Below are 26,316 nucleotides of genomic sequence, written 5' to 3'. Positions count from 1 at the left end.
ACAATGCTGGATCCTTAACTGGCTGCACCTCAAGAGAACGCCAAAATAAACATTTTTAGAAGATAATCAAGCGATATTACTCTTCTGCTCAAAACCCACCCTGTACATCCTCATTACTCCTAGAAGAATATCCGACCTCTGTCATGGCCTCTAAGATCTGACATATAGCCTGGTCCCAGCCCGCCTCCCTGATAGACTCTCATACTATTCTGTGCTTCCTCGCTCCTTTCCAGCAACTCTGAGCTCCCTCTGTCCCCCAAAGCCCCCTTCTGTTCCTGCAGTAACCCTTCTCTCAACAAGGAAAGCTTCCCCCCCAGATCTTCACCTAGGTCTCATCGCAGACATTCCCTACTCAGGAACACTTCCTTTTTTCATCCTGTCCTAAGTTTCTCCATCATATTTTTGTTTTATTTTCTTCCTAGCAATTATCACTGGTAGTAACTGCCTTGTTTATTATTTATCATTTATTGCCTGCTCCTCCACACGTGCGTGCATGCACGTACGCGCGCGCGCACACACACACACCCCCAGAAGAATGCACTGTCCACGGAGCAGGTATGTTATCTATCTTCTTCACCGTTGCCCCTAGAGCACCTAGTCACACTCAATAAATACTACTTCAATGAGCTCACAGAAAGGGAGGGGTTGAGAAATGAGCGGCGCTGCTCCCGGAGGCCACACGAGGGCGCTGCTCCCCGCGGACCGGATCGCTAGGGCCTCTCCCTTGGTCCAAGGGTCGGGTTTCCTTTCCCCGGCGGACCCACCACGCGCAGAGGTGGCCTGGAGGGTTCCGGGAACTTCTGCCTTGCCCTCCCCCACGGCAGATTGGCTTGGTGGGATGAGCTATGGCGAGGAGCGCAACAGGGGTGGGGAGAGAAACCCATCAGGCTCATCTGAATGTGTGTCAAACCCCCCATGGGACACCTGTTACCCGTTCCTCCCCTCCCCACCAACCCTAGGTCTGGATTTAGGGCTAACCGCTCCAAGTCCAAGGAGGTCCCAGGGCAGCAATTAGGAGAGCGAGTCACCGTATTACCAGTGGGGGACTGAGGGCTGAGTCTGAGTGGAGGGAGTTGGTTTCGTTCCCAGGATGAGCAGAAACTGGCCTTGGGCTTGAGAGGGCGGGGAATCCCCTAGCCACCCCCTCCAAGAATGTGTCCCAACCTCAGGGGCAAGTGACTCAAGGGAGTCTGGAGGGGACAGGAGCTGGATTTAGCATGAATACCCCCTCACAAGCACGCCCTCCCTTTCCACCCCCGCCAAGTTCAGAGGGTCTGCCCTTGCCCTCTCTATGGCCCAGCTTCCCTGGCTCCCAATGCTGCCTGTGTTAGAGGGCCACCATGCCCCTGCTCTCCCCCGACCCCTCTTTCTGCTGGGTCTCAAGGGCCCTGAGCTGTACAGGTTGGTGGATGAGAGCCAGGGTCCGCCTGTGGGCATGAGCAGTCTCCCAGTGAGGGTGTGCTGGGTGGGCCGGCAGCCCCGGGAGACACCCAGGCTCAGGCGTTCAAAGACCTGGTACTCATCCTGGCTCAGTCACAGACGTATTGGGAGTCTTTGGGCAAAACCCTTCCCCCCTCTGAGCCTGTTTGTTTCCACCGAAACTGAGATGGTTGGAGTAGATGATTTCCAAGATTCAAAGCAGACCTGTAGCAGTCAGTCCACTGAGCTGGCCCTGAGGGGGAGGGAGTGGTGTCACCAAGAGGCTGCCTGGTTGCAAATCCTGGCTGGGTCCCTTTCTAGCAAGTAGAGAAGAGATTTATCTTTGTAGAACCTGAGTTTTCTTATCAGCAAATGGAGGAAAATACAAGTGCCTACATCATAGGTTTTATTAGATGGAACAGGGCATTAAAAAAGGGCTGGTACATAGTATACAGAGTAAAGGGAGCCTGTCATATAACTATGAAGAAAGAATGTATCATACACCGAAACGTCAGTTGTCTCCAACCACCGTACAAGGCGTATGTCATCCTTATGACAAGCTTTTTAAAAAACTTTTAATTAAAAAAAAACTATTTGAGTCTAATTATAGAAGAAGACCTGTAGAAAAAGTTGCCCAAAAACTAGGTCTCTGGCTGGTACTGCTCATCCAGCTTCCCCCCAGGGTAACATCTTACTCAGCAATAATACAATATCAAAACAAGGATGAAGGAGTTCCCTTTGTGGCTCAGTGGTAACAAACCCAACTAGTAGCCATGAGGATGTGGGTTCGTTCCCTGACCCATCTCCGTGGGTTAAAGGATCTGGCGTTGCTCTGAGCTGTGGTATAGGTCACAGAGGCGACTCGGATCCCAAGTTGCTGTGGCTGTGGTGTAGGCCAGCGGCTACAGCTCTGATTCGACCCCTAGCCTGGGAACTTCCATATGCTGTGGATGCGGCCCTAAAAAAACACAAACAAAACGAAACAAAAGGATGATGACATAAGTACAACACAGTTAACTTGACTGCAGGCCTTACTTGCTTATTTATTTATTTGCTTTTTAGGGCCCCAGGTGCGGCATATGAAGTTCCGAGCCTAGGGTTGAATCAGAGCTGCAGCAGCTGGTCTACACCACAGCCACAGCAACACCACATCCGTGCCTCGTCTTCGACCTACACCGCAGCTCATGGCAATGCCGGATACTTAAACCACTAAGCGAGGCCACGGATCTAACCTGTATTCTCATTGATCCTAGCCGGGTTCGTTACCGCTGAGCCACAATGGGAATTCTGCAGGCCTTATTTAGATGTCACTTATTCCTACTTGCCCTCATTTGTGTGTATAGTTTTATGAAATTTTATCACGTGTAGTTTCACTCCCAGCCAGCTGGGCAGGTAGCTCAACCTCCTTAAGGTTTTCTCGTATCGAAAACGGGGGTGAAGGAGTTCCCTGTTGGCTCAGTGGGGTAAGGATCTAGTGTTGTCACTGCTGTGGTTCGGGTCACTGCTTTGGTGCATGTTTGATCCCTGGCCTGGGACTTCCATGTGTTTTGTGTGCCACAGGTGCAGCCCTCAAAAATGGGGGTGAAAACACTATCTTCCTCAGAGAGCTGTTGTGAGAATTAAATAATATGTGTTAAGTGCTTAGAACAACACCTAAAATGTGAGTACTCAAGAAATGTGTGTGTGTTTTTTTTTTAAGAAAAAAAGCATGTTTTTGTAAAGTGACTTAAAATACGTAAATCATATCTGTTATAGGAAAAAACCAAAATACTCATAAGAGTAAAACTAACAAAAGAAAATGCATTTTACCTGAAATATGCACTGTTAATTTTACTGACACCACCAATTTGAGGTGTATGTCATTATTCTTCGTTTATTGTAAGAACAATGACGCTCAGATAGGTCAAGCAGTTAGCCGTAGTCCCTGAGTTTATGAATGAGGAGCTGAGATTTAAGGCACCCTCTTGCCTTCAGGAACTCACAGCTGGGGGCAGCAGACAGGCTGTGAGTCATTCGAATCCAGGACAGACTGGAAGGAACTGCCACTGCCCTTCTGAGCACTTGCTCTCTTTCCCAGTACTGAGCCCGTGCAGGAAGTCTTCACGGTAGCTCTGTGAGGTTCCCACTTCTGGATGTGGAAACTGAGACTCAGAGAGGTATCTTGTCCAAGGTCAGAGCCAGGCACCAGTGGGCCCAGGACTCAGAAGGGGCACAGTCACGTCCCTCAGCTGAGCTTGGAAGCCTCTGCCTGGAGAGATCCAGACGAGATGCTGGGGCAGTGTGTGTGGAGGGAGAGTCTTTCCAGCTGGAGCTTTGCACTTCTGGATCCTGGAGCCGGGGTGCCCTTCTCTGACTCTGCCTTGACCCCCGGGCCACCAGGATCCAGCCAGGACTTGGAGTGGACCCTCACAGCTGGAGCCTGCTCTCACTTCTCACAATGCCCCCACCCCATCTGGAGTGGAGGGGCGAGAGCCTTTGAAGGGAAGAGGCAGAGGAAAAAGAGGGAGCGAGTCTGCAGAGCAAAACCACCTGAGCCTCTGGTAAACTGCTCTGCCACAGGCTTTCCAGGTGCCTCTGACCTAGACTGCCCGACGACGCAGGAAGTGCCGGGAAGGCAAATGCAGGTATGTGATTGCTGAGTTTCATTCTAATTATTTATGCTCCCCTTACTTCCAGAAAAGATTTAGACAAGAGACAAAGAAACGAGGAAATATTTAAAGAATGATTGAAGAGCCCCATAATGAAAACATACTGGAGCAGAAAGAAATAGCTGTTGTCAAATTGCTGGACTGTGGCTAATTGCTGCAAGTGGGTACCAAAACTTAACTTTGAGCTTCCTGGCAGTGGATGCAAAAAAGGAACATATGAATTCCACACCTGCATTATCTCACAAAAGAAAGGCCCTCTGCCAGATACCAGATGAGCCAAACTTTCTAACACTGCAGTTTATTACACCTCATTCGGGCAGTGGCCAGGGGCTGTATATGTGATAATATCTAGAACAGCGCTTTTACAAAGGATACAGATATTCGTATTTCATGTGAATAGCTCTTATGTCAGCGGTTCTCAACATTTTCAGACTCTCTCTCTCTATATATATTTGCTTTTTAGGGCTGTACCCATGGCATATGGGGGTTCCCAGGCTAGGGGTCAAATTGGAGCTACAGCTGCTGGCCTACACCACAGCCACAGCCACAGACATGGGATCTGAGCTGTATCTGCGACCTATACCACAGTTCACGGCAACTCTGGATCCCCAACCCACTGAGTGAGGCCAGGGGTCAAACCCCCATCCTCATGGATTCTAATTGAATTCGTTTCCTCTACACCATAATGGGAACTCCAGAACCAATATATTTTTTTTAACAAATATGTTAACCTGTTTACCATACTGAGATCAAGTTCACAAAGAATATCCTATTTGCACATTTACTTTTTAAAGAAGGTCAAGACCCTAATTACTATGAAAGAGAAGATCACTAAAAATAATATTACTGGAATATGCAAATGCTTGGTCACAACTGCTCTAGAAATCTCAATGAAGTAGCCCGTTGCTTGCACCAACAGAGACTTTCCTTGACTACGACAGTTACAAATACTTTCTGATACAGGGTTGTTGTATGACAACTCAGATGCCACCAAAATAAACGATTCATGCTCTTTTCATTACTGGAAAAGTCGGTGCAAAAACTCTTTTTGCATTTTGTGTAAATTAGAGAGGATTCTAGGCCCCAGTAATTACAACCAAGAGTTTCACCTGTATGAATGTTTGGTGGACCCCTGAAAAGCAGGTGGGGAGGTCTCTTGTGGAGCAGCGGGTTAGATCTAGCGTTGTCACTGCAGCAGCTTGGGTCACTGCTGTGGTGCAGGTTCAAACCCTGGCCCGGGAACTTCCACATGCCATGAATGCAGCCAAAAAAAAAAAAATTTAGCGTGGAATGGGGGGCAATTCTTAATTGTGTAGGCTTAACAACCCTCCCCTCAAATGCCTGAGAACTCCCCTGTCTCCCACAGATTCCTAAAATGTCCCCTAGAAGGCAGGATCTCTTCCTTGGTGAATCCCTGTCTTAGATTAACCCTAAGTTATGAAAAAGATCAAACGGATGATGTTCAATTGTTAAATTGCAGCTCTGTGACCGCATGTCTCAGAGGAACCAAACTTATACATTCCTGGTACAGGCTGCGATGTGACCTCGTTCCAAGGTTGAGCCCTGGAGAAGAAAATAATAGCACCGGCCTATTTATACAAGGCTTTCCATTTTGCCAAGCACTTTCAGAGACGCCGTCCGTCTCCTTCAGTGGTCACAAGAACCTGCAAGTAGATTGCTCTTCTCCCCCCGCCAAGAGACGAGGGAGCTGAGGTTCTCACGCCCTGTGGATCAGCTAATGTTGAACCTCACGGAATTGTCCCAGCAAAGCCCTTTCACAGGAGCACGACTGCACACGGTTCGTGATGGACTCACTGGCCAGCACCTGAATGCAGAACAATTGTTTCAACTGCTCCTTCATTTTACATGGAGGAACCTGAGGCTTGAGGAGGGAGACGGGTTGTGTGATGGGTGAGAATCCTTTGCCCCTCTCTGCTGACAGAGAGCCATCTGTGCTAGGGGATGGCTGAACAGGTAAAATCCTGGGACCGGAGGTTTTGTTTGCTTGTTTGGGAGCTGTGCCCATGGCACGTGGAAGTTCCCAGGCCAGGGATCGAACCTGGGCCACAGCAATGACTAGAACTGCTGCAGTGACAGTGCTGGCTCCTCAACCCATGGTGCCACAAGGAAACTCCCTGGGGCTGGAGATTTTAGTTCTTCGAAGTCATAGAAATGGGTCCAGAAATGGAGGAGGACGCCTTGGAATCCAAGCCTTCACCAAGTTCCTCATAAATATGCCTCCCTCAGCATCTTCTGCAGATGACAGGGGTTTTGGGTTCCTCTCTTCGACCCTCTCCCCACCTCATGCATTCCTGTCTCTCATCCTGCTGAAGCAGGTCTTGACTGTAGGCAATCGGACGTCCAGGGTGCGGGTGCGCAGGAAGCCCTGTCTGGCACGACATCCAGGAGCCCCCAGGCAGCGGGGGAGATGGACACTCCAAAGGGCAGGTCCGAGCTCGAGTCCAGCTGCAGCCCAAACTGAGTGATCAGCGAGCCCCAGTGGGGACAGAGATGGCAATGAAAGAAGTCAACTTGGGGTGCGAGCAGGAACGCCTTACCCTGAGCTCATGGTCACTTGGTGACAGAAGTACCGTCCGTGGAGGCTTCCCTCCTTTATCCCTCTCCCCGCCTGGCAGGTCCCTGAGTCTGTTTGGGACGTGCTTCTCCTGGTCAGAGTGGAAGGAGAGGCAGCTGAATCCCCTCCCCCGGGGGCACCTGCTTCTCTCCGAGCTTTGAGTCAGGGCTGCCTTCTTGGGTAGAGGTCTCCGAAACTCCATCTTGCAAATCCATCATCTCATTAATAAGTGTGGCCATCTCCCAGTAGAGAGGGACCACTTCAACTGAGGCGGGCTGGCCCAGGGTAAAGCAGCACTTTACCACACTGCCGTTGGAAGGAAGAGGGGGAAGAAGAAAGGAAGGAAGGAGTTCTCATCGTGGCTCAGTGGTTAACGAATCCGTCTAGGAACCATGAGGTTGCAGGTTTGATCCCTGGGCTCACTCAGTGGGTTAAGGAGCCGGCGTTGCCGTGAGCTGTGGTGTAGGTTGCAGACATGGCTTGGGTCTGGTGTGGCTGTGGCTGTGGCGTAGGCCGGTGGCTACAGCTCCAATATGACCCCTAGCCTGGGAGCCTCCATCTGCCATGGGAGCAGCCCTAAAAAGACAAAAAGACAAAAAAAAAAAAAAAGGAAGGAAGAGGGAAAGGAAAAAAAAGAAGGAAGGAAGCATTTGGTCTTAACTGTAACTGTCACTAGAAAGCACCTGCTATGGACCAGGCATCATATTCTGCTACCATTATTACCCCTAGTTTGCAGATGAGCAGATTGCAAATCAGAGAAATTGTCCAACATGTCCAAAGTTAGAAAGCTAGAGCATTAGCAGAACCCAAATTTGAACCTATGGCAGTCTGGCTCCCGAGGGTGTACCCATTGCACTAGCTGTCCTACTGCCCTTACCTCTGTGAGGCAGAGGTTCTTATCATTTACCCCCCCCCCCCGCCCTGCCGCCAGCACAGATGGAGCACTGAGCCTCGGGAAGGCTGAGGATGTTGCTGCCTGTAGAAGCAGAGAGAGGGTGGCCATTGTCTGGTGTATTTGTTCAGGGTCATGTTGAACTTAAGAGCACAGGCCCAGGACAAAAAGAGAAATTCAAACTGAGGCTGAGAGTCTCGAGAGCTGGGTGGCCATGGGCTGTTACTCACTTTTTTTTTTTTTTTAGGGTGGCCCCGGTGTCACATGGAGGTTCCGAGGCTAGGGGTCAAATTGGAGCTGCAACTGCCGGCCTACATCACAGCCACAGCAACTCGGGGTCTGAGTCGCATCTGCAACCTGCACTGCCGCTTGTGGCAACATCTGATCCTTTAACCCACTGAGTGAGGCCAGGAATCGAACCCTCATCCTCAGGGAGACTAGTCAGATTCTTAACCCATTGAGCCACAACGGGAACTCCTGGTACCCTTTTTTTTTTTTTTTTTAAGTTTTATTCCCATGAAATGGGGAGGAGTATCTAGTTTTAGGGCAGTTGTGAGGACCACACGAGATGATGCCTCGAAGTGCTGAACCATGGGAAGAGTCACTGCTGTAAAGCTCTTCAGCCTCTGCCTCAGATGTTCAGATTTTGTTCAGATACTTGAGTCATTACCCTTAGTTAATTATGTAGCCCAGTGCTTCCGAATCAGGCTGATGTCAGAATTATCTGCTGGGAGTGTAAATGTTTGGGCCCCACCCCAGCAGTTTTGAAAGAGGAGCAGTGGGGTGGGGCTTGGGCCTTTTTATCTTAAATAAATTCCCATGTAATCCTGATGCACAGCCAGGTGTAGGAGAACGCGCAGCGGGGAAGGACTCAGTTCAGTCCCCTCTCCAAGTCCCCTTTTCCCCTTTCTTGTCACCACCAGGACCTCTTCCCCACTGGCTTGCAAGTGCTCTCCCCAAAGGAAGGTCCGCGTGGCCTAGCAGAGTCAGTGGCACTCGGTGTCCCACGGAGTTGGGCTTTCTGGAGGCCTGGGAAGCAGGACGCCAGGGTTTCTGCCGCGGATTTGCTCCCTCGTGACTCATTGGTTTTCCAGGGATTGTAGTTTTCCAAGCCTCAGTTGCCATGGTCAATGGACAGGAAAGCAGAGTGCCTGTCTGCTTTCTCAGGAGTCTGTCCCAGGTACCTGACAGCCAGAGAGCGGGTGGGGGAGGCCTGGGTAGAGAGAGGGGAGGAGGCGGAAGAATCCTGCTGCATACCTGCACTTTTTGTGATGGTTCTTTGATACAGTGATGGAGAATCAAGTCCAGCATCTCCCTCGGCCTGTAACATGCTCTGTTATCTGTCCCTTAGCCTTGGCTTCAATGTTATCTTGTAACCCTCCCTCCTTTCTGGCCTTCTTGCTGTCCCCTGCATGCTCCAAGCTTGTTCCCACCTCAGAGTTTTTGCCCTATCTGCATGGCTCAGAATGCTTTGTCCATGCATCATCGCAAGTTTGATTCCTTCCACTTGTTCAGGCATCAGCTTATAGGTCACAGGCTCAGAGAGACTTTTGCTCATCAGTCACCAAATCTCAAGTGTTGTTCTAAGCAAGCCCTGGGAAACATCATCCTATGGTATATCGTTGAATTTTAACTTTCATTTTAGCACTTATCATAGACTCTATTTTCATTTTTTTTGTCTTTCTTTCTTTTTGGTTGCACCCATGCCATGTGGAAGTCCTTGGGCCAGGGACTGAACCTGTACCACAGCAGCAACCCGAGCCACAGCAGTGACAATGCCAGATCCTTAACTCACTGCACCACAAGGGAACTCCTCTACTTTCCTTTTTTATTTTCTTTATTTAAGTTTTTTATGGCTGCACCTGTGGCATATGGAAGTCCCTGGGCTAAAGGTCGATTTGGAGCTGCAGCCGAGCCCTCCATCACAGCTCGTGGCAATGCCGGATCTTGAACCCACTGAGCGAGGCCAGGAATAGAACCCGCATCCTCATGGAGACACAGCTCTGTGAGGGTTCTTAATCTGCTGAACCACAAGAGGAACTCCTACTTTCCTTTTTACTTTATTTAATGTGTTGCCCCTCGCCCTACTGTAGAATGTTAGCTCCGTAAGAGCACATCTGTGGCTCTGTGGTTTATCGCTGTGTCCTAGTGCCCAAAAAACTATTCATTGCTTGTTTGTGGAATAAATGAGTTAGTGATACTGTCCCAGCATGAATCGTGATTACTCTTTCTTTCTTTTTTGGGGGCTGCCCCGAGGTATACAGAGATCCCAGCCACAGCCTTCAACTAAGCCGCAGCTCTGGCAGTGCTGGATCCTTAACCCACTGTGCTAGGCTGGGGACGAACCCACATCCCAGCACTCCCAGAACACTGCCAATCCCATTGCACCACAGCGGGGAGCTCCGAGTTTACTTTTTTTTTTTTTTTGTCTTTTGTCCTTTTTAGGGCCGCACCTGAGGCATGTGGAGGTTCCCAGGCTAGGAGTCTAATCGGAGCTTTAGCCACTGGCCTACGCCACAGCCACAGCAACACTAGATCCGAGCCACGTCTGTGACCCACACCACAGCTCACGGCAACGCCAGATCCTGAGCCCACTGAGCGAGGCCAGGGATGGAACTGACAACTTGATGATCCCTAGTCGGATTCGTTTCCGCTGTGCCACGACGTTTACTTTTTTTAATCGAAAGACGCTCAAGGTTCTGAGAGGAGAAGTGACTGTCCCCCAACCATTCCAGGTCTTTTGTCTTCATTTTCCAGGCCCTTCCCATAAAACCTGGCTGACACACAAAGCTCGCAGGGGTGAGGCTCGCAGGGGTGATGAAAGCTTGGAGTTGCCCCATGAATGGGCTAAGGCTGATGTGGGGGTGAGAAGGCGGAAGGACAGAGCTTGTGAAGGCAGAGGCAGGCTGGGGCAGGAGAGTAGGGTGTGACCCTGCCGTGGGGGGGGCAGGAGGGGTGACCTGGCTGGGTGGCAGGAAGTGTTTCCCTTCCTCCTCCCTTCAGGAGAGCCCTGACCCCAAGGTGGTTTTGTTTTAGGGAAGCAGGTGGCCAGGCAGTTGCTGAGGGAGAACAAAGGTGTGGCCTGGGTGGTGACAGCTACTGAGGTTCTCGGCCCGATACTGATCACCCAGAGGAACAATCCCAAAGTGGCGTTTAGCCAAACAGGTGATAGGTGAGTTTCCTCCTAAAACCAAGTCAACTACACGTGGAGTCTCAGACCTCTGGGAAAGGGAGAGAAAAGAGGTTTCTAAGGAAAAGCAATGGTCCGTGTACAATGCTTAGTAATATAATGATAACAATAGGTCACAGTCATTATACTATGTCTGGCCCTGTACTAAGTCCTTCATACGTGTTCCCGAGGGCAAGCTTCAAGACGCTGTCTACAAAGTAGGTGTTATTATTATTGTTGTCTCCATTGGAGAGATGTGGAAACTGAGGCTCAGCGACATTAAATATTTGTCCAAGGTCACACAGTAAGAAGCAAAGTCAGGATTCCAGTTTGGGACTTTCATGATTCCAGCACCATGGAAACCGAAATCTGGGGCGAGTTGCTGGGGCAAATTAAAGAGCACAGCGCCCCACTGACCCCTACAGAAGCGGGGATGAGGAGGGAGAGTGGGATAGACTGTGTATAAATAGCAGGCCTGTTTTTATCCCTACACATGGGCTGCATCAGGCCAGCAGCTCTATCTGGCACAATTTGAGGGCTCTGAATGCCAACCCAGCCCTGTGTCATACAACTCCCGCCCCAGCACGTCCCTGGGAGCTGAAATGCCTACTGAGAGAGTCATTTCTTTGGGCCAGGACACTGACTCCAGAAGACCCCTGTAAAAATACTTCGGATGGAAGAGAAACACATCAATCTCCTGGCACCTGTTTTTTTTTTTTTTTTTTGGTCTTTTCTAGGGCCACTCCTGCGGCATATGGAGATTCCCATGCTAGGGGTCTAATCAGAGCCTACACCAGAGCCACAGCAACGCGGGATCCCAGCCACGTCTGCCACCCACACCACAGCTCACGGCAACATCAGATCCTTAACCCACTGAGCAAGGCCGGGGATTGAACCGGCAACCTCATGGTTCCTAGTTAAATTTGTTTTCACTGAGCCACGCCGGGAACTCCTGGCACCTGTTGAACGCAATAACCTAGGCTAACTAGCTGGGGCCTGCGGGAGGGGCCCAGTTCCCACGCTGGCGGAAGATGATGGGATTCGAAGGCTTGTTTCGCAGCCTGTGTCTCTCCCTCCGATGCCGGAAGCCTGGGAATTATAATCCATAGTTCAAAAATCTTAATGGAGACTATGTCCACTGAGACAAAGATGGGGAGAAGCCTCTCCAGCGGCTGAAAGAATACTGGTAACTTTCTTCGCCTTTGCTGGATGGATACCAAGGGCCTGCAGCTGCAACTCTGGTAACCTCTCAGGCTCACCTGAGACCTGTTGGCTTTCATTGTCTAATTTTCAAATGATAAATGAGTTAATTATTATTTACTCCTTGATTTGTGGGGAGGCAAAGAAGCGGGTATCTGAAACTCAAATGATGACCTGAGTGGGGGATCCCTGGTTTAGAACAGGGATGCCGGGAGGGACCAGGCCTGGAAGAGTGGAGGAGCGTCCAAGGGCGAAGCGCCGCTCAGCCGTCACAGGGCTGCCTCGCGACAAGCATTTGGGGAAAGGTAGGACCGGGTCCCCGCCACCTGCCGGTCAGCAGCCCTACCCACAGCCAGGCCGCGGCCGCCCTGGCCTGGTCCCAAAATATGTGAGCGCCGCCCCTCGCTCCCGCCCCCTTTCCCCGCCGCGCCCGCGGGGTCAGGGGCTGCGCGGCCGGCGCCGGGAGCCGGGCGGGCGTCCCGGCGCGCGGGGCGGGGGGGTGGGGGGTGGAGGGGGCGGCGGGAAGCGGGGCGGAGCTTGGGCGCCTTGCGGAGCTTTATTCCCGGCCGCGCGCCGAGCGGCGCTCAGTCGACCGAGGGAGCTGCGCGCGGCACGCGGCTGGCCTGGCTGAGGCGCAAGGGCTCGGGCGGGCGGGCGGACAGACGAACCGACAGACGGAGTGAACGAGAGGGGCGCCGGGAAGCCGCGAGCTCCCCGCACATCCCAGCCAGGCCTGCACCCCAAGGCCGGCAGCAGATCGTGCCCGGCGGGGTCTCCTGCGCTCTGCCCGCCCCGGCTCCCGTGCCAGCGCCCAGCGCCCGCCGCCGCCTCTAAAGTGATCGCTGCCTCGCCGCCTCCGCCCGGCCCGGGACCATGAAGCTGCTGCCGTCGGTGGTGCTGAAGCTCTTTCTGGCTGCAGGTAGGAGGGCTGCTGCCGCCCCCTGGGGTCGGTCGGGGGGGATGGGGACGCTCTGCCTGGGGGCACGGAGGGAGATCGCTGCTGCGTCCCCGGCGCGGGCCACTTGGTGGGGCCCGTGTTCCCTGGCGGGCGGGCGCCGGCTGCGGTACGTAGCGACGGGGGTCTGGGCGGGGGGTCTGATGCGGCCTCGCCCCTCACTCGCAGTGTTCTCGGCTTTGGTGACTGGCGAGAGCCTGGAGCGCCTTCGGAGGGGGCTGGCGGATGGAACCAGCAATCTGGTCTCCCCTACCGAATCTACGGACCAGCTGCTGCCCCCGGGAGGTGGCCGAGGCCGGGAAGTCCTGGACTTGGAAGAGGCAGACCTGGACCTTTTGAGAGGTTAGTGCTGGGGCTGCCCGTCCTTGGACCTTGGTGGGCAGTTGAAGAATAAGTGGATCTGGCAATGATGCTGCTTGCGCACACCTGCGGTTTGGGGTTTTCAGGGAGGGAGGACTTCAAGGAAAAGCCCCTTGGCCTGCCAAGCTCCCTGGGGGATCCTAGAATGTAGGTCCTGTTGTCTTTCTCGCCCTGGGGTCTCACGTGGCTCGTTGCTGGCCTTCTGGATACTTGGGGGCAAATTGAGACAGGCAAGGTGTCTGGGCTTGGTCCATTCCTCTGAGGTAAACTGGGTGAGAGATGCAAGGAATGCTTGAGATGCTTCCCTTAGAGTGTCTAGGTAAAAAGGGGCACAAGTCCGAGTTTCTACATCAAATGACTTTTATGCGTAAAACAAGGTAACAGATGTTCGGATGCTGGGCACCTAGGAGGTGTGTCCTGTTAGCCTCCTCCGTCTACCTGTCTCCAGGTTGGTCAAACGGAGGGAAATGAGGAACTCTTGGTCCCTGCAGAGACCAGCTCCCCCTGGGAAGGCTGTGAAGAGTGAGCACTGGGTTCCTAGAGAGCTGTATTGAAATGCTGGGTGTCTCCCAAGTCTCCCCACGCCCGGATACTTCCTGACCACCTTGAGTCCCTGAGAGAGACTTCAAGGGAGGAAGGGCTGGTGGGATCCTCCCACCAGCTGAGCGTGGCTAAGCACTTGAGTGCAAGTACAGGGCAGAGTCCAGCGCCTCCGGTATTGCTCTCGCTTCCCTGCCCCCAGCCACCTGCAGAGATGCTTGAGGGTGGAGCTGGGACTGAGCCCTGGAGCCCTGGAATGACTATATTTGGCTGCAAAGATACCCACCTGTTCTAGCTCCGCCTGCTCCTCAGCTACCCCTCTTCTTCCTCACCCAGAGCTTCCCTGAGGTGTTGTATATAAACCCAGGGTCTGCTCCAAAGCTGAGGCTGGGCTCCTGCCTTCCATCCTCTTGACAGTGGCCCTCTGGGGTCACCCCTGGCCTGAACAACCTGGATCCTCCTGGCCCTGTCCTTCTAGGCAGGGCAGAGCAGGGACCGTGACTCACCCTCCACCCACACAGCTGCTGCTCATACCTCTGCAGACCTGACTCACTGCTCCCTCTCCCCGGCAGGAGCCTAGCTGTCCCCCTGTCACTCTCTCCCTCCCTTTTCTGACCAGCTTGGCCCTTCTGCCTCAGTTTCGCTGCAGCTCTGGTCAGTGGGTTCCTCTGAGCATCTGCCTTACCTTCTGAGTTCTGAAGGGGTCTGGGGTTGCACCAGAAGAACCAGGGGGGTGGGGGTGGGGGCGGCTACGGGACTACTGGCACCTGCCACTTCCCTTGTCTTGGGTTTGCTGGGCAAAAAGTCCATTTTTTCAGTTCTAGGGATCCTATCACCTTAAAAAAAAATGTTGCCATTTATTACATGCCTCCTATGTACTAGGCACTCAACATGTTTTTGTGGGTTAATTAATCCTCATTACAACCCTCTGAGATAGGAACCCCTGCCCCCGACTTTTTACTGAAAACCACAGGGTTCAGAGAGATGAAGTGTTTTGCCCAAGACCACAGGGCTGAAATTGAAGCACAAGTCTGCTGACTTTAGCCCATCTATTGTCTCACTCCTGGCTCAGCATCCCAGGTGCTCTGGGCTTGTCTAGAAGAGGGTGTGTGTGTGTGTGTGTGTGTGTGAGAGAGAGAGAGAGACAGCTTGGTGTGTTAGAAAGAGCACTGGATGTGGAGTCCAGAGACCATATTTCAGATCCCAACCCTGCATGACCTTGGGCAGGTCACTGCCTCTTGGCACCTCAAGTTTTTCACCTGGAAATGGAAAGATATAGCTTTTTAGGACTGCACCAGTGGCATATGGAGATTCCCAGGCTAGGGGTCCAATCAGAGCTACAGCTGCTGGCCTACACCACAGCCATGGCAACATCAGATCTGAGCCACATCTATGATCTACACCACAGCTCACGGCAATGCCGGATCCTTAACCCACTGAGCAAGGCCAGGGATCGAACCTGCAACCTCAAGGTTCCTAGTCAGATTCATTTCCGCTCTGCCACGATGGGAACTCCAGAAAGCTATATATATGTGTGTGTGTATATATATATATATATATATATATTGGTCTTTTTGCCTTTTCTAGGGCCACTCCCGCGGCATATGGAGGTTCCCAGGCTAGGGGTCTAATCGGAGCTGTAGCCACCGGCCTACGCCAAAGGCACAGCAACAAGGAGGGATCTGAGCTGCGTCTGTGACCTACACCACAGCTCACGGCAACGCTGGATCCTTCACCCACTGACCAAGGCCAGGGATCGAATCTGCAACATCATGATTCCTAGTTGGATTCGTTAACCACTGCGCCACAATGGGAACTCCAGAAAGCTATAGTTTTTGAAATCAATTCCACCTTGAGGATCCTAGGACTCCAGTCTAATGTATGATGCTCACCCTTCTGCCGGACACGTCACTACAGCCATAGAGATCAGGCCCCTTTTTTTCTGCTGGAGGCAGGGGAGAGGGGACTGGCATGAGAGCCCCGGGCTGATGGGAGCAGCCCCTGGTCAGTCCTGGCTGGATGTCTGAGAGGTTGTTTTGCCCCTTCGAAGTATGACAAGAATGGGGAGAGTCACCACAGTTCTAGTTCCTTCTGATAGTTTTACTTTCCATTTCTCTACCTCTCGTGCACTGTACGCTCCATCCTAGAGAGCTATGCACGGGACCTTTGGGGATAAATGCAAAGAAACCTTTGAGAGAAGCGACTAGTTGCCGGGAGCACAGAGCAGGGTAAATATTTGGCCTGATGTCTAAAAAGCAACGCTCTTGGAAACAAACACAATATCGTAAAGCAACTGTAGATCCATAAAAATATTTAAAAATTTTGCAACATTAAAAAAAAATAATCTTCCCTCTAACATAGCCTCCAAGTACCTTCTCTAGCAGCAGTTTTTATCTCTGACCCTGTCTTCCTGCAAGTGGGTCACTGAGTGCAGCATCAGGAAATGAGGCTGATTTAAGGCCGAAATAGAAGCACGTGGGCGTGGGGAGAAAGAGATGAGGCCGGACAGTGGGCTGGGGGCACGGTGGGTAGACTTGCCCAATCGGCTGCAATCCACCGAGGCTCACATTCTTAGAATGAGGTTCTTAAACTGAGCTTGTGAAATGCCTTCCTTGGGACTCTCCCACCCCCACCGCCTCTACTTCCTCCACCCAGCTTTGGGTGGTCCGTGCCGTCTTGCTTCAGCTGGGAGGCCCAGAGCCCAGGGGCCTGCCCGGACCTCGGACCTCAGGGAGGATCCTTCCAGACGCTGTGCTGTTCTCGTTCTTGCCCCTGAGCGAGGCAAAGGCTGAACAGGGTGCTTTTCCCCCCGCAGCTGATTTCTCTTCCAAGCCACAAGCTCTGGCCACACCGAGCAAGGAGGAGCGAGGGAAAAGAAAGAAGAAAGGCAAAGGGTTAGGGAAGAAGAGAGACCCGTGTCTTCGGAAGTACAAGGATTTCTGCATCCACGGAGAGTGCAAATACGTGAAGGAGCTCCGGGCGCCATCCTGCATGTAAGTAACACCGGCTCCCCCGTTGTCCCCCAGGTGGCTGTTCCTGGTTGCCCCTGTTCCTTGAATTCATCATTCTGCCCAGTTTCTTCTCACCCTCTGGGAGGAAGTTGGGAGGAGGGGAAATATTTTTAGTCAGCGGAAGGAGCTCCCCCCCACTTGGGATGCAGTTTCCTGTGGCCTGGGTTTGTGACGCTCTTTCATCCTTGGGGGCGTTTCCTGCTTGCTCAGAAGTGAGCCTGTGGCCAGGGGAGCCGACACCTGTAGGCAGGTTCTTCGTTTCTGCCTCATGCCCTGCTCTGGATGGGAGAAGCCAGTAGGGCACATGGCAGAGCGGGGCTCCCGGGTGATGGCCCTCCTGTGGCCTCCTTTCCCAAGCCCTGCAGCCAGGTGTGAGGCGCCTTTGGCTGCGTGCTGTGCAGGTGTGGAGTGTGTGTCCTTGGACCTGAGAGCGTGGGAGTGAGCAAATGCGGGTTGATTCTAAGGCCCGGCGGGATTGTACAGAAAGCAGTCCTTGTGGGAGCAGGGAACAGCCCCTCCTTCCGTTGTCCTCACCCCAGCGAGGGCCAGGAGGTGGGGGACATGGTGGGTATTGACCTTGGGCCATGGGGGTGAGAGAACCGTTCCTTTGTGCAGGATTAAGGGAAAATGGAACCCGACTCAGAAGGCCTCAGCCCCCGGCCAGGCAGCCCCAGCCTGTCCCTGGGCAGGGGCGTGAGTGGCGGGGCGGTGGGCTCCCCAGACACTCTCCTAGGCCAAGTGCAGCAGATGGCTGCTTTGGCAACCCCTCAGGGGTGGCGGCACTGCCATGCTCTCTGGCAAGCATCGTGTCACCACTGTGCCCGAGACCACCACCCACATCGGGCTGCCAACAGCCACTCTTTTCTGCTGGGCCTGCATTTCCCATGAGGAGGCAGCCTCTGTGACCTGGGAGACGCCAGATGGGGTCAAGAGACTGCACGCAGCTCCCTAACCCATCAGGAAGGCTGGCTGACCATCTCTTCTGCCGGGATTGGTACAGATCCCTTGGCTTTTTAAAGCATCTTTGTCCCATCGGAGCTCATATAGCAGAGCTGCCCTGTATTTGGCAACTGGCAGACCCATCACCACCCACGCTGTCAACATCACTTGTGTGTCCGCTCTTTTAATATCCTTGTCAGGAGCTTCGTATTGGAGGGGGTTGCTTCCGAATGACCTAGACCGTCCCCAAATTATTCTTTCCAAGGTCTTGGGACCAGGCAGGAAATGTTGGTCTTAAATTGGTAAAATGGCCTTATGAGCGCAGGGCGGAGCCAGTGACTGAGAGTAGTCAGGATGGATTGAGGCCAGGAATCTGTCTGGGCCGAAGTGGTCCAGGGCGTTGGTGGCTGGACTTCCACTGCTCAGCTGGGAACGCTTGCAGGGCTGCTCTCCTGGAGAGCTGAGCTTGACCGACCACCTGAGCCCCGAGAACCTCGACTAGATGATGCTTTCCTGGCCAAGGTGGCCTTTGGGATGGTGGTGATAACCGGGAAGCACCTTCTCTCCTGTGCCCTGGAGCTTTACAGTGTGCGTATAATATGTGTTGAGCACCTGCTCGGTGCCAGCTCTTCTAGGGGACAGGACGATAAGGCCCTGTCCTGGGATTCTCCAGAGCCCTCTGCTGGGTAGGCAGGCCTTGCTGTCTCCAGTTGAAAGATGGGGAAATTGGAGCCCGGAAGTAGGAAGTGATTTGTCTGAGATCAACTGCTAAATAAAGTGGCAGGAGCCAGGCAGGCGCTCAGGTGCCTGACTTCCAGTCCAACATGCTTTTCATGCCCCCCGGGCTGCACGGGGTGTTGGCTTATGTCCTTCTTCCCTGTCTGTTCTTACAGAGTCAGAGTAGGATTTTACAGAGGACAGCTATTGGCCCACAGGTCTCTTCAAGTTTTTATCAGCCGAAGAGCGTGGCAGGCTGATGGGAAGACTTTGTGTCTGCTTCCCAGGCCCATCTTCAAGGGGCCGGATTCTGTGTCTGGTTGGGCTGCCTCCTGCCTCCAGCCCTTGGGACTCAGGGCAGCAGGCAGCAAGAAGACACAGAGCTCCTGGTTTGGGAGAATGGGACATCTAGGCACCTCTATCTGGGGCCCTTTGTGACTCTTTCTTGCCTCCAGACCCAGGAACCGCCAGCCAGGGTGTGTCCAGGCTGCTGTGGTAAGCCTGAGGCTGGCCAGCTTCCTAGACCCAGCCCTCCACGCCACCATCAACAGGAAAACCCTTTTGTGTCACCAGCCAAACGTTGCCCTCAAAGAGCAGTGTCCTGGGCTCCTGACTAGCTGCTGACCCAGAAATTGGCTGCAGAGTTTCCTGTGGCAGGAGGGAGCCGGGGGGCAGTGAGCTGAGGAGGTCTCAGAGCCTCACTGCCCAGACGTCAGGAAGGAATGGCCAGCCCCCCGTCTGGGGTTCCATCCCGCTCTGGTGTCCCCTTCCTCAGGATGTGGGCAGTGTCCTCTGGAGGCCGATTATAGAATAGCTCTCACACATGCGGGACTCGGCCTTTTATGAAGTTCTGTCATCTATTTATCTCATTGGCTCTTCACAAAACGCTGGTGAGGCAGGCACTTCATTGTCCCGTCTTTCATGTGAGAAAACCAAAGCTTGGAGACGGGCAGGTCTCTTGTTCGACGTCACCTGGCTAGAAATAGCAGCAGGACCCGTCCGGACCTCGTGTGCTCTGAGTCCCCTCCGCCAAAAGATGCCCCCTCCACCTCCTGGGGCAGGGGTAGACAATCCGATTTGGAAGGTGTCTCGGGACTCTAGAAGGTTCTTGCTTCCGTGGTCTTGCACGTTCTGAAACGGGTCACAGGCGTGGGTAGGAGGAACACGTCTCAGTTTGTTGGGTCGCTGGTCCTGGGCGCGACGCACGATCTTGCCCCCACCCTGGGATGCTTGAGATGCTCCTTTCTTGGGGGAGCCCCGAGCTGTCTGCACGGGGAGGGGGAGGGGGTAATATTAGGATGTTTACATTATTATCCTTTTGACTCAGGGTGGGGGTGGAGGGATTATGTAACTGAATATTGCGGGCCTCTGAGGCCAAGCTTTATTTCTATCATCTGAGTAACACCTTTGGGGTTTGGCTGGTGCGCTGGAAGTGAAAAACAGACTCCACTTCAGCTGCCCTCCCCACTCCCCGCGACGCAAGCACAGGCTCTGAAGTCGGCCAGGCTCCCCGGTTGCATCCTGGCTCTGCCCCTGGCTAGCTGTGTAATCTGGGGCAAGTTCTCTCCCAGGAGCCTCAGTCTCTTCATCTGCAGAGTGGTGACAGTGGCTTCTCCTTCAGAGAGATGTTTTGAAGACCGCGTGAGATGGTTCTTGTAAAGCAGTTAGGACAGAGCACTTAGCTCACAGTAAGCCTGTCATGTGTGCTATTTATTATTCATGATTCACGGTGACGGTGATGAGGGTGACGATGGGAGAGCACACAGTCGGAAGCCCCAGACACCCATCAAGCCCATCAGACAGGTGTTTCCTTGGCGTAACCTGCACGGTGCAGAATGGAGAGAATTAAAAATTTGGAATCTGCCAAGACTGATTTTTCATCTTGGCCCTTCTGCTCCCTCGTTGTGAAACATTCAGCAAATCATTTATTCTCTCTGACCCTCATCTTGGTCTTTGAATCGGTAAAAGAGGCTCTACTTGCCTCCCAGGGTGTTAGGAGTCTCAGTTAAGCTGGTCGGTAAGGGTAGTGTTCACACACTGTAAAGTGCTGGGCACAAGTGATTTTCCAGGGCCGCTCCCGAGAGTGTCCTCTACGTCCTGGCAGGATGGAGGTTGCTGTTTTGCCCATCTGGGCTGTTGGGACAGACGCATGGAAAGGCCGGGCAGGGACTTTTGTGCTCTGCTGTGAGCCTGACCTACATGGATCCTGCCATGAGGTGGTTCCCCAAAACACCCAGGAGGAGCTGGGAAAGGGAGAGGTGCCAGGCAGGAAGGCAGGGGAGCCTGGCTGTGGGTCTGGGCAGATCTGCTCCTTGGAGCTCTCCTAGTACCTCTCAGCAGGAAGAAGGGATTCCTTGCTCTGAGGAACCAGGTGCCCCAACTCCTTCCCAGAGGATGTACAGGTCAGAAGAGACAGCCACCAGGTGCTCGGGGCTTCCTTCAGCAGCTAGTGGCCTAAAGTCCTCAGGCAGACAGGGCCGCTGCCCCCCAGGCTGGGCAGTCATGGACGGGAGTGGGCTGAGTGCACCGTCAGACAGTCCACGTCCCCGTCTCTGCCCTGCTGTGTGACCGTGGGGAAAGTAGCTCTGCCTTCCTGGAACTCGGGGCTCCTCTCTACATCAGAGCATCTCTGGGATGCTCAGATAAACAGACTTGAGTGGGCTTGTTCACCTGCCTCTGCGTCTTCCCGAGAGCTTCCAGGAAAGGTTTTGTGTCAGAAGAGGCAGTTTCCATCTGATTTCTTTCTTTCTTTTTGTCTTTTTAGGGCCACACCCACAGCATATAGAAGTTCCCAGGGTAGGGGTCCATTTAGCGCTGCAGCTGCTGGCCTGCACCACAGCCACAGCCACACCAGATCTGAGCCGCGTCTGCGACCTACACCGCAACTCACCGCAACGCCAGATCCTTGACCCCTGAGCGAAGCCAGGGATCCAGCCTATATCCTCATAGAGACTAGTTGGATTCTTAACCTCCTGAGCCCCCCGCAGGAACTCCTGATTTATTTCTTGAGTGAGAAAAGCCAGGGGGGTGTTTCTGCCATTCCAAAATGCGCTGGCAAGACAGCTGGGCAAGATGTTTTCTTGGTTTGTTTGCTTTGTCCTGTGATGAACAAGACCTGACGGCCTAGTGTTCAGAGGCCAAAGGCCAAGTGAAGCTTTCAAGCTGGGCCTCGCAGCAAGGGGGGGAGCTGGGAGATGAATGAAGGAAACTTGAGAAAAATGACTCCTGGCAAAGGAGCAAGGCCTATTAATAGGCTGGGCAGTGGCAGAGAGCGACTGGACGCTGGACGCACTAGTGGCGAAGGCTGGGTTTATTTCTGGGCGTTGAGGGTTGAGGGGCCTCCCTGGAGGGACTGGGACCCGATGCCCTGAGCTCAGCCCACCAGCTCTTGGGCCCGAGTCCTCTGAACGGGTTTAAACAGACCATCTCAACACACATGAAATGAATCATCCACACGTGGTCTGTATCTAGCCAAGACCTGAAGTCCTCCCTGGCTTTTTCCCTGCCTGGAGCAGAAATATGGGGCCAGAGAAGCAGAGGGAGAAGAGAGGGGAGGGCGTGGAGTGAGGGAGGAAGGCCAGGAACCTTCAGAGGGGCTTCTCAAGAGTCTTGAACTAGAGGAGGAGGGACAGCGATCACAGCCAGGGACTGACAGGCGGACGATGTGAGCAGCAGGCTTTGGCCTCGGTAGGTGGCCCGTTGCCAAGAGTGAGGCCAGTCCCCTAACCTCGTCTCTGCTCTCTTCTGTTTCGGACCAGCTGCCACCCCGGTTACCACGGAGAGAGGTGTCATGGGCTGAGCCTCCCGGTGAAAAATCGTTTATATACATATGATCACACCACCATCCTGGCTGTGGTGGCCGTGGTGCTGTCGTCCGTCTGTCTGCTCGTCATCGTGGGGCTTCTCATGTTTAGGTGAGTGTTACAGCCTGTTTCCACACATCGCTTCTGTTCCTTCTGCTCCGGCCTCTTCTACCCGATGATCGCGTGAGCCTTCCAACCCCCCACATCCCGGGCCAGGAGTCTAACATTCCTGGGTACAGGCTCTCCAAGAACCTGGCTTCTCTGGTGTGACCTGAGTCCAATGTCTAGAGCCCAGGGCAAAAATTGCCAGGCCGTAGCAGGACCTGCTGCTCACCGCAGGCTCAGCAGCCCACCCCTGGGGCCAGGCCTCTTCACACTGCCCTCTGCCCCGGCTCTGTTCTTGGCTGGCATTGGGGTCAGGGCATGGGTGGCACCATCAGGGGAACCTTCCAGTCCTGAGACAGTCAGGCCTCAGGCTGTGCTTCCAATCCAGGTTATGTCCCAGACTGGGGAGGCCTGCTAAGCCCTCTGTCCGTTTACGAGTAGTGGGGGTCATCTGTGGTGAGGCCTCCATCCACTTACGCCCTTCTTCCTAAGGCTTGAATCTTTCCGTGACTGTCACCTCTGTCCCCCTGCCTCTTAAGGATGCGGTAAGGATTGCATAAACGGGGTGAACGTTCTCTGCAAATTGTAGCCTACCGTGAGAGACAGGCACCCCTTGGGCCAGTTGGGTCTTTGGCCCGTGGGGCTGCCCTATGTCTCTGGGCCTTTCTAAGTTTGGTGAGAACCATTGGGCCAGAGTGTTTTGGAAGGACCTGCTCGGGGACCTGCATCCTGTTAGAACAAACAGAGCTTGCTCACTGGGCTTATCTCCCTCAGGTACCACAGGAGAGGAGGTTATGACGTGGAAAATGAAGAGAAAGTAAAATTGGGCGTGACTGCTTCCCACTGAGAGAAACCTGTGCTCCAGGTAATGGCCCAGCCTTTGCCCCATGGCACCGTCACCACCTTTCCTGGATCTGTTTCCTGGCAGGCTGGATTCTCCTCACCGAGGGTTGGGGGCAGGCTGCTGGGAGGTCACAGTCCTAATGCAGAGGTGTTTTTCAGAAGCACGTCGGTGCTGCATCTGCACGGGGGTGAAAGTTGCTAGAGAGAGATGGGCAAGAGAGATGCCTGCAGAGACAGCCTCGCAGCCGCTTCTCCTCTCCTTCCCACCCCTCCCCAGATTTTTCTACTTCTTCAGACTGGGCCCAGGAGATGCCTAAGCCCTCTTAGCTGGATTCAGTTTTAAATGCCTTCCCCTGTGCTTTAGGGATCCGCTGGGGACTGCTGCCTCTGAGAAGATCCGAGGTGAGCTCAGACTCTGCAGAGTGGAAGGACTTCACAACTGGCCCCCAAGAGTCCTTCAGCCCCCGCTGCCACCTAGATCGGGCCTTCTGAAATCGCTTTGCCAAAATACCAGAGCCTTCAAGTGCCAAACAGAATATGTCCAGTGGGATCTGGGTCTGAAGAAAGCAAACGTGTGGAACCTTTGTGCCCTTCTGATTCCCCTCCGCCAAGCCCCACGTGCCCCCGTAAGTTTGTTTAAACGCTTGTCTTCTAGATTAAAATGCCATGTGCTCCAGGGGAATTCCCACTGTGGCACAGCGGAAACGAATCCGACTAGGAACCATGAGGATGCAGGTTCGATCCCCGGCCTCGCTCAGTGGGCTAAGGATCCACCGTTGCCCTGAGCTGTGGTGTAGGTCACAGACACAGCTCGGATCCGGCATTTCTGTGGCTGTGGTGTCAGCCAGCGGCTACAGCTCCAATTCATCTTCTACCCTGGGAATCTCCATATGCCGCAGGTGCGGCCCTAAAAAAAAAAAAAAAAAGGCAAATTCATGTGCTCCAGGATCTTTGACTGAAAAAAAAAAAAAAGAAGAAGGGGAAGAAGAAATCAAGCTTTGTGGACTGGAAGAAAGTGACAAAGATTGAGAAGCCATGTACTCAAGTCGCCCTGAGGGATCTTCCATTTGGACCCTCCAGCGCTGGATTTGATGAGTTAACTGTGAAATACCATAAACCTGAGAACTCTGAATTTGGGGACTTCTACCCAGATGGAAAAATAACAACTATTTTTGTTCGTTTGTTTGTTCGTTTGTAAAATGCCTCTTAAATTATATATTTATTTTATTCTATGTATGTTAATTTATTTAGTTTTTAACAATCTAACAATAATATTGCAAGTGCCTAGACTGTTACTTTGGCAATTTCCTGGCCCTCCACCCCGCGTTGCCCGCCATCTGGCTCAGCGTCACACGCCTCTGCCGCAAATCTGAGATGGCTCTGGGACCCTTCTGCCGTTGTCCCCTGTGGTCTGTTCACATTTCTGAAGATCTTCCGTGTTCGGAGTGCCGCGGGGGGAGCTGCGTGTGGTCAGGATGTGGGAATTAGCGTTGTCAGATCCACTCTATGAGTTGGACTGCCGTCTTGCCTAGGCGATTGTGTCTACCATTTGTATTTTGAAAGCGCAAGGTGCTGATGTCAAGATGCCACAGATATCAGTGTGTCCTTGTGTCCTCTCCCCGCCCCATCTCGGAAGAGCTCTCCTGTGGCTCTCCTGGCTCCTCACCCGCTCTGGGCCCAGGCCCGCCGACACGCTCCTTGCGTCAAGACATCTCTCTTACTCCTGCCATTCTTCTGGTGCTACTCCACACAGGGGTCAGTGCAGCCGGGGACACTCTAGAGAAGGTATCAGCAGAGAAAAAGGCTGAGGAGGAGCAGGAAACATGGGAGCTGACTGATCTCGGTAATTGATAACCTACCAATTGCCGCAGAAAAGGTGAGAGGTGAGGCGGGCTTCTGCGCAAACCCCCTCTCCTCACCAAAACTGCAAAGGTATGCTGTCATGGCCCCTTCTGGAAGTTTCTGGTGCCATTACTGAACTGTTACAACCTGTATTTCCAAACCTGGTTCATATTTATACTTTGCAATTCAAATAAAGATAACCCTTACACCAGAGGCTTCTGTCTGTTTGTTCTGTCTGGAAACTGGTTTAATGTAGGTGTTTTCTTTCTTGCCCTTTTTTTTTTTTTTTTGGGCCATGCCTGCGGCCTGTGGAAGTTCCTGGGCCCGGGGCTCAAACCCACGCCACAGTAATGACCCAAGCCACTGCAGTGACAACACGGGATCCTTAACCCGCTGCACCTGAAGAGAACTCCTAATGTAGGTTTTTTGTTTGTTTGTTTTGTCTTTTTGCCATTTCTTGGGCCGCTCCCGCGGCATATGGATGTTCCCAGGCCAGGGGTCCAGTTGGAGCTGTAGCCACTGGCCTATACCAAAGCCACAGCAATGTGGAATCTGGGCCGAGTCTGCGACCTACACCACAGCTCATGGCAATGCCAGATCCTTAACCCATGGAGCAAGGCCAAGGATCGAACCTACAACCTCATGGTTCCTAGTCGGATTTGTTAACCATTGAGCCACAACGGGAACTCCCTAATGTAGGTATTTTCTAAGCTCTGTCTCTGTATTAGGCTGTACGGCAGGCCTGTTTATGTATGCTGAGTTCCCCCCACAATCCTGCGACGGAGGGACAATTGTCTCTCTCTCTTTATTTTATTTTTTTTTGTTTGTTTTGTTTTATAGGGCTGTAGCTGTAGCATATGGAAGTTCCCAGGCTAGGGGTCCAATCAGAGCTTCAGCTGCCAGCCTACACCATAGCCATAGCAATGCCAGATCCAAGCCACGTCTGTGACCTGCACCACAGCTCATGGCAGTGCTGGATCCTTAACCCACTGAGTGGGGCCAGGGATCAAACCTGTGTCCTCATGGATACTAGTCGGGATTACTACCACTGAGCCACAACAGGAACACCTGTGCTGCCTCATTTTTTCAAAATCGTAAACTGAGCTTTGGAGAGGTGATATAACCTGCCTGAGGATACACAGCTGGTAAATGACAGAGCTGTGCCTGGGATTCTGACTCTAATTATTTGTCTCCCTGCTTCCATCACACCATCTCTGAGACCAGAGAGATGAGACCTTTCACGTAGGAAAAGTGTGGCCGGCCGGAACCAGGAAGGGCATCGGCTCCTTCGGTCAGAA

General features: G+C 53.0%; 1 protein-coding gene across 1 annotated transcript; it reads left to right on the top strand.

Moving 5' to 3' along the window:
* The first annotated feature begins 12,494 nt into the window (after positions 1-12,494).
* HBEGF (heparin binding EGF like growth factor) lies at positions 12,495-25,231 on the top strand. Its single transcript, XM_047778804.1, has 6 exons — positions 12,495-12,822; positions 13,027-13,200; positions 16,574-16,751; positions 22,184-22,339; positions 23,108-23,198; positions 23,541-25,231. The coding sequence occupies exons 1-5, from the start codon at positions 12,777-12,779 to the stop codon at positions 23,178-23,180; spliced, it is 627 nt and encodes a 208-aa protein (XP_047634760.1). The 5' UTR covers positions 12,495-12,776; the 3' UTR covers positions 23,181-23,198; positions 23,541-25,231.
* Positions 25,232-26,316: the final 1,085 nt, after the last annotated feature.

Source organism: Phacochoerus africanus, chromosome 4 (genome assembly GCF_016906955.1).
Source record: "Phacochoerus africanus isolate WHEZ1 chromosome 4, ROS_Pafr_v1, whole genome shotgun sequence".
Lineage (NCBI taxonomy): Eukaryota > Metazoa > Chordata > Mammalia > Artiodactyla > Suidae > Phacochoerus > Phacochoerus africanus.
The sequence above is the reverse complement of the archived record's forward strand: the minus strand, read 5'-3'. Positions and strand labels throughout refer to the sequence as shown.